We start from the raw sequence: 17,873 nt of genomic DNA on the forward strand, positions 1-17,873 counted from the left end.
TACACAGAACATCTTTTATTTTAGGCTACAGTGCGACTGAGGGTCTGTTTCACAGAGCAAAGACAGACTGTAGACACTATTGATGAATTTTACTAAAAAAAAAGTGACAGTCCATTTAGATTCCTCTTCAATACTACACAACAAAATTAAATATACATTATGTACATTTTCTCAGAGCAGGGAGGAGCAAATCCTCACTAACACTTTACATAGATATCATTGACACAGAGAAGAGGGACAGACAGAGAGGAGAAATATGTGAGGACAAAAATGCATAAAGAAAGGTGCAAGACAGTGAGAATAACATTTTGTAGTGAATAGTATAAAATTTGAACAGTATTGGTCACAAAATAATACTCCCGTGGCTCAACAGGCAGATGTAGACAGTAGAGAAAAAGAGGTAAGTTCAAATAGATTCTGTAACTGTATCAAAACGGCCCAGCACATCGCACTGCGATGTACATGGTGCAAAAATAACCAGATATTTATCTCACAGTATTGCAGAGCAGAACTGGGCGTTCCAGTGAGTAAAGATGTAAATGTAGTACCAAAGGACCCAAAGTGCTGTAACCATAGTGTATTCACAAGGCAAAAAAAAAAAAAAAAAAAGATTTAATGAAATATTGAATAATGAAGCTAACAGATGAAAGTGCAATGGCAGGAACACATGTAAGTGACTGAACTACAGCTCCTTCCTGCCAAAAACTGATAAATACAACAAGACAAGTAAACTTTGAGCCTAAAGTGTTTCCAGTTTGGGCAACCTTACATGTAATGCTGTGAATATGGGCATCAGCTAAATTATAACACAACCTCTGGACTCTCTTGCACTCTCTTTGATTACATTTCTACCATTATGTAAAACCTTACCGTTTTTTTTCTGTCCTCTCATTTAACAGGGACAGGCTCATGTAACTTGGGTAACAGGCAAATAGCACAAATCCAACAAAAACATACTTAACCTTTAACATTCCTGCAGTTATTACTTTTCAATCATCCTGAAAAATCACATAGTATTTGCATTGTTACATGTAAACCTGCAGCACCTCATCCTACCTCTTGTTTTCCCTACCCTGGTCTCTCAGTATAGACTAGAAAGAGAGTTGGCTTGCCTCTAGATAGAGCTAAGGTCAGATTTAGAATTTCCTCCATGTAGAGGGTGTGCCATCGATTGAATATATGATTCAGCTAATGCAATGAGGAGACATGTGTCGACATACAGTATGTTAATTGGACCGCAGATCTGTGCCTGAGGGCAAGGCCTTAGTCTCTCCTGAGCATAGTGGGATAAGGGGCACTGGGGTGTGTGGTTCTGATGTGTGTGTGTGTGTGTGTGTGTGTGTGTGTGTGTGTGTGTGTGTGTGTGTGTGTGTGTGTGTGTGTGTGTGTGTGTGTGTGTATGGTAGCAGCAGAGTCAGCTGTGCTACCCCTCCATTCACTGTCCTTCCTCCTCGCGCAGGAACTGGAAGACGGATGAGAAGTCCTTGTTAGCGTAGCCGCGAGAGCACATGACTCGGTAGATCTGGTGGGCGAGGGAACCCAGAGGGATCGGTGTCTTAGTGTTGGTAGCAGTGTTTTGGGCCAAACCAAGATCCTTTGAAAGGACACACAAAAAGAGAGACAGACAGAAAGAAAGACATGGTGAAGATAGGTTGTTTAACATGATAACCTCTTGTTCTAAAACCTGATATGAGGAGCTGTGGGAAAATATGGTGTGCATCCTTAAATTTGCGCATTTTAGTTTGTAGAGTGTGTAGAAATGTTTGGCTTATTAGATGCGGAGTGGACAGTGGGAATGTGTTAAAGGAGAGAATAATTCACTTAATAATGCAGACACAGACCCAAACACTGACAGCAAAATCAAGTGATTAAATGACAATATAACACAGATGGAAAGGAGAAAACAACAGCAGTTAGAACCACACACAAAAACTACTGAATAAAGAAAAGAAAGTACAAAGAGTAGTAGCTAAAATGATTGTAAAAATATTCAACTTGTCAATCACCAGAATTTTAAATGGAAGTAGTTTTGATGAATGTTTTGCTGATTTCTCCCATTTTATTAAAATGTAAATTATTATCTTTGTGTTTTAAATGTTGGTTGGACAAAACCAGCTATTTGAGGATGAAACAGGCTGAATAAATAACCCAGAAAGTGATAAACAGATGCACTGATAATGAAACTAATCATCTGATGCAGCCCTAACAAAGAATATACTGAAAACAAGACATGACACAATGAGAGAGGGCAGGTCTTGTACCTTGGCCATTAGTGTGGTTCCAAAGCCGCCCTGGTAGTTGTTGGCAGAGGGGACTCCCTCCATCACTCCGGGGACAGGGTTGTACGTGTCGCTGGACCAGCAACGACCTGAGGACATATTGAGGATCTTCGCCAGCAGCTTGGGGTCCAAACCCAGTCTGGAACAAAGTGATAGAACACTGTAAATATAAACACCTTCAAAACAGAAAGATACTGATATAGTACTAATTCTTTGTTGGAAGGGGAAGCGGAAAAGCAAGAAAATCACACAAAAATATAGAATTATTGTAGTTCCATTCTTTAGCAATTTAGTATGAAGTGGTGAGGAAAAAGATGCTAGAAGTATAAAAGGAAAGAGGAGTTATGTTAAAGAAAAAGGACAGAGAAGGATGGGATGAGCACAAGCACCGATTATGGCATTCATTTTAAAAAGAGAAATGTGGCAAAAGACAAGTGTGGGGGCGCCTGGTGATTGTAGTGACCCCCATTGAACCTTATGCCTGGCTGTGACCATTCCTCAGTGTTAATGGCTGAAGGCTTTGTAATGCTGGCTAATGCAGTATTGATGTTTACCACCACATCTATCCTTCATCATCCCTCTTTCAAGAAAGTGGAGGAGGAGAAGTGGTTAAGCAGCACAGGGGAGCCATAAACCTCGCTGTCACAATATAGAGGCGCATTTCTAACTTCTGCTGCCCCATTTTGCAGCAACCCACTTTCATATGCAAGAGGACAAATCTCCAGGCTATGATAACATGCCGCAAGAAGCAAAGGAGACAAAGAAAGAGACAGAGCACAGACAGAAGCAAGGAGTGAAACCGAGTGCCAACCATTACAGTGGGGAGGGTGTAACTGTAGCGTCTGTGTCGGCCATTCAACTCGCCTGTGTAGCGCAGCTTTTGTATATTAATGGTTTTAAGGCCAGTGTAAAGCCGACCACATCAAGTCCTGGCTGCCTTAGTTTACTGTTACTTACAGGCCTGTAACTCTATTCTGCTCTCAATATGACTATTAAACCATCATAGGTCCTTAAGGCCAGCAGCCTCCCTCCCTCCCTCCCTCTCTCCACCTGGCTCTCATTCTGCCATTACTGCCACAGTTTTATTAGCTGTCTACTAACTAATTAAGAATAGGAATTGCGTTTACACTCTCTCCATGTCTCTCCCTCCCCTTTTCCCCTTCCCTTCATCTCTTGTGTGCCCGCTCCGACTGCCTAATTTTTTTAAAAACTGTTTTGGAAATATGGCATAAGTGACTCTGCATGTTTTTGGAAATGGCAGTCTCGCTCATGATGGCTTTTTTAGTTTATGTCTGAAAGCATCCCTCGCATCCTGCTTCTCCTCTGCTCTTCCTCCCCCCTCGCTTTCCATGCTGACACCTCCCTGTCTGAGGACTCTTGGGGACATATGTTTGACATCGCACACAAACCCCCCCCTCTCGATGCTCCTCACACACACACACACACATGCACACACACACACACACAAGCAGGCAGCCCCTCCCTGCGTTCTGGGTCAGCAGCTGAAAAGGTTACCGGCTGAGCTACAATAAAGCGCGTCCGAGTGCACAGATCGTTTGTTATAGCGACCAGAGACGCTGACGGGGAGCTGTTGTCCTCTGTTAACGATAAATCAATGAAGTTCCCCTCTTGCTCCCATCACACATACACACACACCGAAAAACCACTCACACACTCAACCGTGGTTATTAGCTGACGCAGTGGTGTTGTTCCTCGCCTGCGGTAATTTGCGTGGAGAAGAGGACATGTCACGCTTTAACAAGATTGACATGGATAAACAGACACGAACTGTGAAACAAGCGTGTTGGTGTGCGATGCTGTCGTGGATTAAAAAAATGCGAGAGAGATGGGGCTGCAGATGGAAATAAGAGGGGAGGGTGTTTATGTGCTGGGAGCTCGAGCAGGTGGAGTTCATTTGCAGCACTGATATTAACTGTCTGTTTCATTATGATTAGCTTCTCGTCCTCATCTGATGCCACAAGAGAGGAAGCCCAAACCGTTCCCCATTTATTATTTCATTAAAGAGCTAACGAGCACATATACACACACAAGCGTTTACTATCCCATTTATAGAGGCAACAAGCGCGTTTATCACCCATGTTTAATCTTCATCGGAACATATGCTCACAATTCATCTAAACGCGGAGAGATGCATGTTCGTGCTCGTGTGTTGTGGTAAACCTATTTTTGTCTCTCAGCACAAAAGGGCTCTGTCTCGTTATATGCTTTGATTTGCTTCTTGTTTGCCCCATAAAATGAACAAAGGGGCAAATATGTGTACTTGTGCATCAATGACTGCATGTCTGCACGCGTGAATGGGTGCAGGTACATAGGCGCGCAAGGTGAACTGTAAGCTGTAAAAGTGTCATATCCCTTCCTGGGCCAGTCATCTCTCTCTCCTCTCCTTTCATCTTCATGTGGATCATTAAAATCATGGCTGCTCCTCTCCACCACTCTACGCTCCTCTCTGCAGCTTCTCAGCCCCCTCTTTCACTGACTGGTTGGCTGCGTGCAGAAATTACAGCAGGCACAAAAGAGACAAGAGAAGAGATGAAAGGATTATAAGAATGAGAAGGTAAAGCAAATATGGATGGGGATGAAAAGCAAAAAGAGAGAAAAGAGAGGAATGCAGAAAGACAGGGTGTGCATGTGGGTTTGGGAGTGTGTGTGTGTGTGTGTGTGTGTTCTCATAATTGTCATGCGTGGCCATTCCTTGCACTAAGAGAACGTCACGCTCTGCTGGAGACGGCCCGAGCTTCCATCTGAGATCAACAAATTAGCTCCATGAACAGAACTGTGTGTGTGTGTGTGTGTGTGAGCGCGTATGTTTGTGTGTCTGCCTGCATGTACAGGTAAGGAGACGCACACGCACAAACATATATTTGTAGAAAGGGCAGCTCTATCAGGTCCAAGTCCACCATGATAAAATGTTATTGCCGTTTTCCTGTAAATTGGCTGTGAGTGTTCAGTCTCCTTTGTGTTGGACTGTGTTGGTGTGTGTGTCTGTACACATGCGCCTAAGAGAGCGTCCTCTCTGCATAAGAGGCTGGGCCGCAATGCAGCATGGGAGATTTACGGGTGTGGGCTCTCTAAACGATGACAGTCTTTGTCAAGCCCTCTAATAAAGCCCCAGAGATTGGCTAGTAAGAGGACGGAGAAACACGAGCGGGAACACACACACACTGTGCAAAGACGCTCATACAATCAAGACTGAATATGGGTCAGTCTCGCGAAGATATAAAAATAATTCACATTCAAAGGGAGGGGATGCAGTAGTTAGTATTCTTTTTTTTTTCACAGGAATAAATTATAATGATGTGCACTGTGAGAAGTTGTTGTACTGGTAGAAAACTGCTGTCTTCAGTGTATCTGGATGTAAATCTGTGTCTGCGCGTGTGTGTGCTTCAGAGACAGTGTGGCAATGTGTAAATCTGTGTTGCTCCCTTAATGCCTCCATATTTCAGAGGCCTAGTGAGGGGATTTATGTGCGACTGCTCATGCCAATTTTCCTCCTCTGTCTCAGCACAGATAAATCAGTCGCACTAACACAGCTGCACTGTACGAAGAGCAATTCGCGTATATGCACGCACTCACATCTACACACACACACTCACACAACTGGATGCACATACCATTTTACGTTGTAAAACCCATAAAAACACATAATAGTAAAACACTGAACAGAGGAAACAGTCTATTATTGACAAGGGATATGCATAAACGGAGTAGAAAATAAATTCGCATATCATTCATCTGAGGAATAAGTGATTTATTGGCTTGCTGTATGCAAACTGCACTCAAAATGTACTTTGCTGACCCCTACTTCCAAAAACGGGGAGATTCCTGAGGGACACGACACCGTTAATGAGGCTTGGATGGACAAAGGCCTGTTCACACCTGATTTCTATTATTGGCTTAATTCAGAAGACTTCATATCCCATCATCCTCAGCATCCTGGCCAAAGAAGCTTTGTGCCAGGACGAGGCATGATGAATGATGGGTTTTTTTGGTGGTTTTCAGTGGCAGGGGTGTGGCAGGAGACTGGTGAGAGCTCAATCAGCAGATGTAAATCAGACCATGTAGCTCCACCCCCTCATCCATCTCGCTCCAGCAGAGGCGGCTGTGACTTGGGGCAGGGCTGACCCCTTTGCACTTCCATAAACAACACACACAGACACACAGACACACAGACACACAGACACACACACACACACACACACACACTGCCAAACCTGTATTGAAGTAGTAAATTACAGCTACAGCCATATCAGGAATGTAGTAATTGCTTTTATTGTGACGGCTATATCTAAGGGCGATTTCATAGTTGAATTAATGCGTGGCTAAAAGGTAGCAGCCTCTAAATGTGCCACCTTTAACTTCATGGTACTTGTACTTGCCACGATAACCTAATGTCGGGAAATATAACATTTCTCCACATCCTTCTGCAAGAAAAAGGAATTGAAGGTTGTGCTGAATCCTTGGTTTTTACATATACACTTCTATTCCACAGAAGCTACAGTACATCTGCATGTGAGCAGCATATTTTGATTACTAGCTTATATTCCAGACTTTCGCTAGGATCATTTTGTTATACATGCTTGATATCCCAAGTAAGCATCCCTGTGTCAGCAATTGTTATTTCTACATTTACCTCTCCCATGTAAATGATGCCACTGATAGCACAGATTCACTGATGATTTTGCCAGGAAGCAGGTTGGCACAACATTTGCTTGTAATACCTGATGCCAAGGTTCATGGTCTCTGCAGTCCCAATCATTCCAATGGCCAGCAGCATGTTGTTGCAGATCTTAGCTGCCTATAAAGGTGTGAAAAGAAAGTGGATAAAGCACTTCTTGTGTATAGGATGAGGTTTCCAAGACCATGTGTAATAAAGAGAGGTAATACATTTAAAGCTATGTGAGGACATAAATGTGAGATGCTTCGACTCCAAAACAGATTACTGAAGATGCCTCGACAGCGTTTCACATCTTTAAGTAAGACATTTTGCATGGATATCCTTGGATTAGCACGATGAAGTCTTAGTTATGTTTAAGAACTTTATATTTTGTCAAGAGCGGTGTAATGTTCATTATAGTGAGCACAAATCTTTCCTTATGTATAAAAGAAGATAGTCTGTTGATGTTTGATACAAACATAATACATTTTCAACATAATTGTCAAATGAAAAAACACTGTAGTGTAGAGCCCTATGTAAAGCAGAATTTAGCCAAAATTTAGAGGTCTTTTATGTTGTTGTACAGTATTTTTAGCAATAGAAACAGGCAGATCCAATGAATTTCCTGAAAAATAAATGCATAGTTTAATGTAAGTAGACACTTGACATGTTTGCCAGTAAAAGCATGTCTATATTTTTGAAGTATTTTTTCAGATGACTGACAATAAAAAAATTAATTGTGCTTTATGGGTGAAATAGCTCTGGGTCAGATTTGAAGCATAGATGCTGAGACTGGAGACAATTTTGTTTTGGTTTGTAAGAGGTTATGTCCCTGTTTGACAAATATCTTCGCAGTGCAATAGCATGTTTATTGTCTTTGAGGCGAACTAGGCTGGGCACTTGTAAGTGTATTATACCATAAATAACAGAACTACCAAGTAAACTACAGTATGTAATCCTTATATCCATGCTACCTATGTGCGAATTTGTGTTACTGTTCCTGAATCTGTATTTACCTGTCCAGTGCCAACCTGTCCGCAGTAGACAACATTGGCTCCCATGCAGGTGAGCAGCTCCTGTGCAGCGTTGTATTCCTCCTCCACTCCACCCACCATAAAGGTCAGTTTGGCCATGCTGGCAGCCCCAACACCTAAACACACACAACACACAGTATTGAGGTTAACTGCAGTGAACAAATAATTGATAATACACATATTTGACAGATCAATTTCAAGCCTCAAAAGCTGTCCAGTTCAAACATGTAGACCTGCAACACACAAATTATATAATATGAAATGGAAAGTTAGATTTGATAAAACTTTAAATGAGTGCAGACTTAACAAACATGGAAATCAAACAAAAATATGTGGATTTGCCATACCGAAGACATCATCTATCAACCACTTGACTGTGTCAACACTATCAACTGTGTCTAAGTAGTCAGTTGTGTGCTGTTCTGTGTGTACATATGAGACTCATAGTGGGACAGACGTGTTAAGTAGTTTTGCACCAGAGGGACAGAGGCATCTTTAAAAGCCGATTGTTGCCATCATCCACTGCACAACCCTCATGGGAACCTTTGCCTTTTGTCTTGTACCCCCGACTCACATACACACACACAGAGACCAACAGCTGTGCCTGAGGCCAGCCCTCCCTCATGGGGGTATCAGTGACAGGCGTGAGGGGTAATTAACTTTACACTTTATCATGTTCAATTAGGCGTCCCTCCCCCTGCCTGATGGCTTAAGGAGCGTGCCATGTTGTAGGAGGCAACCTCACCCCCCTCACACTCTCCACAGAGTCCTTAATGCAGAAATAACCCCTTTTTTGAGTGGGTTGAACCCAGCCGGCCTGAGTCTCTTATGCAATGGCACTGTCCTTTAAATGCTTTAATGACTTGCACAATGAGTAGCAGGATACACATATATACGAACACACACAAACATGTTTAAGCAAAAACTAAAATAATAATTGTTAAAAAAAAAGTGTAATTTGAGTAACTGAGGTTGTTGAAGTTGAGAAAAATGCAGCTCACATGAACACTCATCCAAATTGACAAACTTTCTCTGAAAGACGGAAAGACAGAAAAAGAAGAGGGTAGAGAGAAGAGATGGAGTTCAAATCACTCTTTAGGGTGCCATACAGCTCTAATGAAAGGCCTCTTAATAGTGAAAGCCTAATAATGTCGGTGTTAATAATTAAAAGGGAATTACTGGGGACAAAACAGCTGAAATCACATTATTAGACTTCACTGCAGAGGAGACGGGAGAAGAGACTGGATTTACTGTATATTTCCATGGCCCATAAACATAAATATACATCCCCCACTTTAATTGGCTATGCTGTTGTCAAGTATATGATGATGCCACTGCACTGTATGTGTGTGTCAGTGATGAGCTGTCAGTGGGTCATTAGGGCCACATAATGAAGCCCAAAGCCCACGCTGCGGCACCATAAGGCTGCCACACACACCAATCATATACACATATGCTTCACAAGAATGATAGATTTATTTCCTTTCTTGTTATTTTATGTCTTGTTTTCTATTTGGTTCAAGTCCATTTAGTCTACAGTTTCAATTAAGTGTTTATTTAATGTTAGAATGGTTCAGAACTTCTCTTTACAAAATCATTATTATGCTATTGAGGGAAAATAAATACAAAAACAATGAAGCTGTGAAAGTTTGACTCATTGCGGCAGTTCTTTATTTTTATTTTCCATTTCATTTTCGAGTCTTTATGCTGCAGGTTGAGCCTCACAAAACACAAATACACACACACAGAAAGAGCAGTGTGACAACTGTGCTGGTTCATTAGTGGAGATCACTGTTTGCAGACGACTAAAGAGGAGATTATTGATAACACAGTCGACATGCTGATCAATATATCTCACTGAGGAGAGAAAGAAGGAGAGTGAGAGAAAGGAGAGCAAGAGAGAGAGAGAGAAGTAGAGAGAGATGTAGAGATGACAGCAAAGCAAGAAAACGATCTTTCTCTTTCTACCTCCCAGCATCCCTCCCTCAAATTAACTAATCACCCATAATAAGCTCTTATGATCTGTAGTGGATTTCTATAAGCAGTGACACCAGGATGATGGAAGATCCTTGTTGGTGGAAGAATAACACATCATTAGCATAACAGTGTGTGTCTGTGTGTATGCATCTTGAGGGTATCACTGAGTCTGTTCGTTGTGTGCAAACTGAAGTGCATTTGTGTTTGCACGTGTGTGTGTGATTCTAAGATAGTGTCTATGTGGTGTGTGTACTCTCACTTCGAATTAATGCGTGTGTGTGTGTGGGGACATCCCGTTCTCAGGCCAGTCCTGTCAGAGACGGATTAAAGAGGAATCCTAATGAGGCTTCCTGAGCACCGGGTACGCCGGCTCATCCATCCCAGCGGGAGTGACAGTCTTGGATCGTTAGCACTGCACAACTACACAACGCCCCCTAGGGGGGGAGACAAGGTGTGAGTACGTGTGTGGGGTTGGGGGGCACCTATGATAGATACAGGGTAGGGACATGGCAAGGAAAGAGTACAGTAGGGATGAAGATGCTAAGTAGACATCCACAAGAGACAATAGTGTATTATATGCTACAATAAATACATAATAAGTAGTACGTTTAGCATAATCTAATCATACCAGAGTGCTATTAACAACACACACTGCCAGCTTGTTGAGATCTCTAAAAAAAAGGCTGAAAATAAAGGCGATAATGCCACTCGAAAAACCAGCCGACGATCCTTCCTTAGGAGAAAACTCCCTTGGGAAAGAAGCACCTCTTGCCTCAGTCACTTTCTCTTATCCACATCCAGGGGACAAGTTTTGGTTGACTGAACAATGGGTGCTCACCTCCTCACCCCCAAATCACCCAACACAAATATTCTCAGACCATGTAGAAGTTTTCTGGACTATTAATAAGCTACTGTGTGACTTTTACTTTGCAAAGGTGAGGGGGAGTAAAATGAAAGTGGCTCTTACAGTGTAGTATAAAGTATGGAAAGGCACCACATAGAAAGTGTGTCTGAGTATGTGCATGAGAAAATTGCGTGTGGCCCTTCCAAGTGAGCTTTCTTCAATTACAGACATTACACACAAAGACATCTCCTTCATCTGAACTGCTCTATTAAGAAAATTCAAGTTAATAAGCGAGCAATCAAGCACTATCAGGACAGATGCTTAACAGCAGGCTGCGACGACAGGCATTAACCGTGAACATAAGTGTTTGAAAGTAGCTAGTAGTGAAGGCAAAGGAAGATCAGAGAAACAACTCTGGTTTGGCCTGTTTGTAGTGAACACTAAGTTCATTAGCACTTCTTTCATTACACTCAAAAGAATCAACCAAAGCAATTCATGACAGTCGTATAACCTTTTAACTCTTTTTGAAGTGGTGCGTGCATGTACAAAGCAAGTGAGAATATGAGTGTACATGTGCATGCAGTATCTGTGTGTGTAAATGTGTGTTTCTGTGTGTACCAGAGACAGGTGCAGATCTCAGAGCTGGCCGCCAATAAGACGTCAGTTGGAGCTTCTGAGGCTGTGTCTCGGAGTTACGAGCCGCATGTAAACCAGTAGCCACTTTTTTATTGGCGGTGGGTTTAAATTAAACTACATTTGCGAATATGAGGCAACATAAACAACACACACACACACACACACACAGCTGTAGGCACACACATACACAAGAAGGGATGTTCCCAGTGTTTGGTAATGAATGACGCATTTGACAACGTTCCACAACCCTGCTTTTTTCCCCCCCAGAGATTATACGGAAAAACACTTGGAGCAAAACAACACCTATAATATCATTAGAGCTCCACCAAACACCTCATTTCCTCAAATGACAATGTAACTGCTCTTACTGCAAAAATGCCAGGAGAGATTGAGGGATATGCCAGATTTCACATCACACCTTCACATCCAAATGGAGGTGGTGTAAACAAACTCTGGCAGTATACTGCATTGTTTGCCACTACGTTTTTTTTTAACTACATGCACATGCAAGAGAGTTTTAGTTCAAATGTAGTCATCTATAATTCAGACTGAAAAAGAGCCTTCACACTTAGCAGTGTAACAGCCTTGAGTCAATGGGAGTTGACTGCATAGAGTGTAAGCCAGTGGGGGTAGGACGTTTACAGGCCAACAACGCAGCCTCATGTGGTCCACCATTATAATTACACCCAAGGGCAGAGCTTTTTCTCAAACAAATTAAAACCCTAAACAGGCCCCGTAAAAAGCACAACGGATATCGAGTAAATAAGTGAAACGGCACGAGGGTGTGCATTAACCAAAATCGCTCACACACAGCAGCATCAAAAATCAGCACTTTCAACAGTTTTTCTGCCAACTTTACTAATGCTCCTCTGTTATGTTAAAAACAGACTCTTTATCGGCTCCACTTAACGAGCACAGAGCCATGAGAACTGAGTCCTGCACACAAATACTCCATGAGAACCTTGAACGAGTAGGCGACTGAAGAAAGTTTGGGTTTTAGAAAAAAAAAAAAAAAACAGCGAGGGAAGAAGGTTCATTTAGTTTAGTGCTCCGGCATAGTTTTTTGTATATAAATGTTGCTGGAGCCTTAAGAGTTTGCTTTGCAATGCCTGTCCATTGACCAGCAGGTCAGCCCTTATCATCATCATCATCATTATTTTCATCATCATCAGTAACTGTTCTATTCCATAGGGGAGCGGCTGGTCAATGGTAAGTGACAGAGAAAAGCAAGAGCAGGAAAGAGCCACAATCAATCCTTTCCCTGGCCCAATGAGACTCATCTAGGATAGAGCAAGTTAATAATGATCCCCAATTAGGCCGTTAGCAGGCAGGGACAGACGTACACACTTTTATACAGACACAATGCTAATTCGCTTGAAGATAAGTGACATGCAGTGTGATGTTTGGGCTACATTTGATGGACAGAGACTTTTTTGTGTGACTCATACACCAGCTGACTATCTGTCTGCACACGCTCCCATATACAGCAGCTGACATTGGGGCAGAGTTGTGAGAACCAGTCCCCCAGCTGCTGTGGGTCTTTCTCCATCTGGAGCATAGGCTAGAACCCCCTCATCACCTCCCTTCCATCATCACCGCCACTGGTCACTTTACCACCCTGCACCCTCCCTCAGTCCCCCTCTATGTCACCACAAGCCGTCAGTGAGAGGCTTGTTATGCTAATCTAGACTTTGGACGGCTGACGCTCTCTAGTACTGGTTAGCCATGACAGACTGCAGCAGCACCACCCCCTGCCTGTCCAACCGGATTCCTTATCTCACTGTCAGAGTCGTCACGAACCTTCGCTAAACAGCCTTCAAGCTCCGGGGCTCATCTTCTTGGATAATTTTACTCTCAGTCCGTAACTGGTTAGCCCAAATGCAGAAACAACAACATTTGGATTGGTTTAAAATGAGAGACAAGTCTTAAGTTGTGCCTACAATCAATCACAATTTGCTGCCGAGTACATTTCCTTTTAGCCATTTTGTCCAAATTGTCAGTGCTAAATTACGCACTGTATACTGCCTTCAGAAATTTATTCTCCTTCCTACAACGAAAAATGTAGCATCATAAACATGTTCACTTTTTGTTGAAAATCCAACACTGTGGTGCTTTGCCTCTGACTGATGTAGTTAGATGACAAACCAGTCGGTGATAACGATTCATGAATGTCCAAAATCTCAGTTTGCTGCTTACTGTAAAGTAAACGACTGTGGGGTTGACTCTAATGATGAATTTTGCTATTCATTATAATGCACGTTATTTTTTTCAAATAGGAGAAAAATAATAATGGTTTATGCAATGCAACAGAATACTGTACATCACAATTTCTTAAAGCCATTTCAAATGTTTTGCTTTGTATTTATCCCATAGCTTGTACTTCTATCATGGTGATAGATAGAAAGAAAAGCAGAGAAAAGCAGAGAAATGAAGAATGCAGAAAATTGAAAATTAGCCTAAGCATCTGATTAGTTTTGAAAATAACTGCACCAAACTTTTGGTCATCAGACTAGGTAGTCATTATCTAATAATTTCCGTTCTCAAAGACTGTGCATTTATCTTGAAGGGTAAAGTGAAAGACTGAGTAAGGGAGAGATTTCAGACAGCACTGTTATGATTCACACTTTGTGGTATAATAATTGTGTGGAAAAGAGAAAGTGAGTTTTTAGGCAACACAGTTAACACCTTGGAAATACTTTATAATCTGCTGCTGTTACTGTAATCCAATTTTCTTGTGTAAATTTCTGTGCAACTATTCAATTCTTCCAAAATTCAGGGTATGAAAAGTTTATTCAGTAAACATAATACGTTGATAAAGAATTACGCAGTTTGACAAAACAACCTCATCTCAAGATTCGCTTGCTAGCCTTTTGCCTGAGCTTTCCACTGTGTCACATAGTCTTCACCTAGTACTTGAGTTTATTCACTTGTCATTGATATGTAAGCTCAGTAGCTGTTTTGTAACCTCTTGTCTGTGTTGGCTTAAAAGGTATGCATGAAAGTTTGTTATATAACTTAGGAACAGTGTGACAAAATATCCCATCTGCTGATTTGATATAGCTGAAAGCTCCATAAAAAGTTAGGGCCTCAAACAAGGAATGCTCTGTCAAAGAACTCTTTTCAAGAAAGCAGTTTTGGGCGAAATATAAACTCATAATAATCTGAACTTATCTAGAGTGCTATTACTTTTTACATAGTTTTACATAGTTTTACATAGTTTCACAGTCAAAGCTGATTTTGCATAAGAAGCCCCAGGTCCTGTGGGCCTGGAGGGAGAAACAGTCTTTATCAGTCAGCAGAGGAGTGGATTGGCAGTGTTGACTGACAAACCAAGTGGTGCCAGCATTAGCTTGAACAAGCTCCTACAGGCTGGAGGATGACGTTCAGACTGTCGGCAAATGACACATTGCAAAACTTAGGTTTAGTTGATGTGGCATGGATATGATTAGAGTGGTGTTGAGACTCAGCCTAAATAGGTAGTTAGCTGAGGATTATAAGACCTCGCAAACAAGCAACATTAGCCCGAATGCCTATGGTTCCACAACAGCTCGGCTACGTCTTGCTTTCATTTGCACCGATTGCTGACTTTCCCACCACTGGGAAAACACAATGAAAGGTTTTTTAGGGACTTTTTAAAGCCGTCGTCCGTTAGCAATGTGGCAGCCCACCATGGGCACACAGACACAAACACATGCATTCTGGGTAATTACTGCTAACGACCCCGCCGCTTGTTAGCCAGACCTCCTATTTTTGCCATCAGTGTGCCAACACCCTGGGCCTGTGACATCAGAGCCTGTTTTGTTGTGGGTCAACTTTGCATGCGGACGCTTTTAATGACACCAGACAGTGGTAGACGTGTGTGTGTGTGTGCACAAGCAAACGTTAGCATGCCTGAAGAACCCGTGTCTAAGTTAATATAAGTGTGTCTATGCAAGAAAGTGTTTAGAGAGTGAGGCTGGGACGTTGTAAGATTACAGCTCTGCATAAATGTGTTTGTGCGTGTTTACCAGGACACAGCTGGCTCATGTAGGGCTAAAGCCAAGACACTGGTCAATGTGGATGAATGGAAGCCAGCAAGATGCCCATGAGAAGAAAGTGAAAGTTTTTTGAGTGCTCTTTTCAAAAAAGGGTTCTGACTCTGCAATTCAGATCCCACGGTTGCAGGCCAAACCTCTAATGACGCACACAACATACAAGTGCACATTTCTGAATAAAATACGCCACCTCACACAACACACACAAAGGGATTCATTTTATATCAAAAGAATTTCTAGATTAAAAATAAGAAACAAATACTGAAACCACAGAAAGAACAGGCTGCGTTTGCAAAAGTTTAAAATTACAGCAGATCACAGCAATGTTATGTTATTCCCAGAGAACGAAATCAGCTCTGATTAGACAGTGTGCCTTCCCTTAAGTCAACATAACCAAACAAAATCAAACAATATAGTAGACGACATGTTGTGCATTAAACATAACATAAATATTATGTTGCATTATACTGTGTCTGTGGAATCTGTCTGACAGAATACCAGATATGTTTTTTTGAAATAGAATGACATATTTCCACTTTACTGTCTATTCCATTCTATTCCACATCCTATTGTATTTTATTTACTGAGTAGGTATACTATCGGTCAAAGAGCTGAGCTGTTGTCATCTGTACCTAGTCTCTCTGACACACTCATGCACACAAACCTCAAGAGTATGACAATGCCCTGTTTGGGTAGGGTGCCATCTCCTGGTTGGAACAGAGCATGTAACCTCATAACCCACCCAGAGATGTGAAAAGCAGGCCGAAGGGGGGTTAGGGATGGAGGGGATACAGATGTGTGAAATTTTCCATTGAGTTTTCACATACCAGAACACTTTCTCATAACTTGTCTTCCCAAGTTTGACTTGACTTATCAGGGTCGCACTATCGTCACCAAGTTTCATTCACAAGCTCAAAGCAGAGATTTCCCATTGACAATAATATAAAAGGCAGAAGATCATTACATTTTAGAGGTTGGAGGTGGTGAATGTTTGGTATTGCTGTTTCATAAATCACTTTAATTGATTAACTGATTGTCACAGACTGCTTTTGATTAATAATCTGCTTAGAATATTCTGTTACTGGACACCACACTAGCGAAATGCACTTCTGGATATGACTTATGTATGTCTGGAGGTGACAGTGGGTGGGCGGGTGCTTGCAGAATGTGTGCATGTTCATGACAAAGAAGAGTATCTGCAGAGCCTGCTGCAGAGACCAGAGGTAGCAGGTAAATCATTGGTCATCTCAGACTAGTAAAAGGGGCTTAGTTAGGAGACAAGAGAGGAAGAACCTTCACAGAGGACTGCACACACAAGCCGTGCACCGTCTATAATATGTAAACAGTGCACGTGTTAAGGGAGAGTAACAGGCCTAAGGCTCTGATCTCACTGACTGCAGTCGGTCTGTTCTGCAGACGCCAGCTGGTAAACATGCCAAAATGGGTCATATGAACTGTGTTTGTATGGGAGAGGGCAGGAGGCACAGCGTGCAGCGTGAAATCAAGATTGTGCAATAAAAAGGAAATCGACCATGATCAGAGTTAGTAGTCAAATACGCAGGAAAGACAGGATGTAGAAAATCTTTACTGCATAAATGAATCAAAAACACTGAGTGGGTGTGTGTGTGTGTGTGTGTGTGTGTGTGTGAGAAAGAGAGAAAGACAGAGAGGGCAAGAGAGATGGACAGTTTTACTGCGATGTATCTCCTTCATGTCTTATCTCTCTCCTCTTCTCTTCTGCTCTCCATGTGAGGGCAGTTTCTCTCTTCTTTATGACTCTTTATCTGACATGAAAGGCACTAACATGGGATACCCGCCATTACGGCTCCATCAACATGAAAAGCCCTGACACGGGATTCTCCACTGCGGCTCAGCCCATTAAGGACGACTGGTGATCCTGTGCTCTGTCAAGAAGCCGTCACAAGTGGACAGCACCAACATAATGAGGACTTAAAACCTTAACCTTGCCTTGAAGACCCCTGGTCAAAAGCAGCAATAAAAACCTCCAGAGGGCACCCACTGGCTGGAGCGCTCCGTAATTACAACCTGTGTCTGAGCACTAACCCAAAAGGTCCAATAGTTTAGATATACAAAAGAGTATAAGACTGTACAGAACCAAGGCTGAAGGGTCATAGGCCGAACACTAGGGCTGGTACTCTCAAATGAACAAACTAGCTGTCCAATTCTGCTTTTGATACCGTCACCGACAGTTTCTCTCATTTTCTTTATAGAATACCTGACAATGCTGTTAAAGTGACTGCCATACCACTGACAAAAAATTACATTTCTCTTCAGACACAACTTATATGAGTAACATTATCTCCTACTCTTTTTGATATTTAGTGTCAAGCAACCTCTGACTATGAAATGCAATATTCTGAGAAGATGTCATTA

The 17,873-nt window shown here is 42.1% G+C and overlaps 1 protein-coding gene across 1 annotated transcript in view; it reads right to left on the reverse strand.

Annotated features, from left to right (window-relative positions):
• hibadha (3-hydroxyisobutyrate dehydrogenase a) overlaps positions 1-17,873 on the reverse strand; it is a 21,732-nt gene continuing 3,859 nt past the window's right edge. Inside the window, exons 5-8 of the mRNA XM_023272947.3 lie at positions 7,971-8,104; positions 7,019-7,095; positions 2,262-2,418; positions 1-1,594 (exon numbers count right to left, since the gene is read on the reverse strand). Coding sequence (XP_023128715.1) covers positions 1,436-1,594; positions 2,262-2,418; positions 7,019-7,095; positions 7,971-8,104 — 527 coding nt within the window. The 3' untranslated portion in view covers positions 1-1,435. The remainder of the gene's footprint in view (positions 1,595-2,261; positions 2,419-7,018; positions 7,096-7,970; positions 8,105-17,873) is intronic.

The sequence above is a fragment of the Amphiprion ocellaris genome, chromosome 15, assembly GCF_022539595.1.
Source record: "Amphiprion ocellaris isolate individual 3 ecotype Okinawa chromosome 15, ASM2253959v1, whole genome shotgun sequence".
Lineage (NCBI taxonomy): Eukaryota > Metazoa > Chordata > Actinopteri > Pomacentridae > Amphiprion > Amphiprion ocellaris.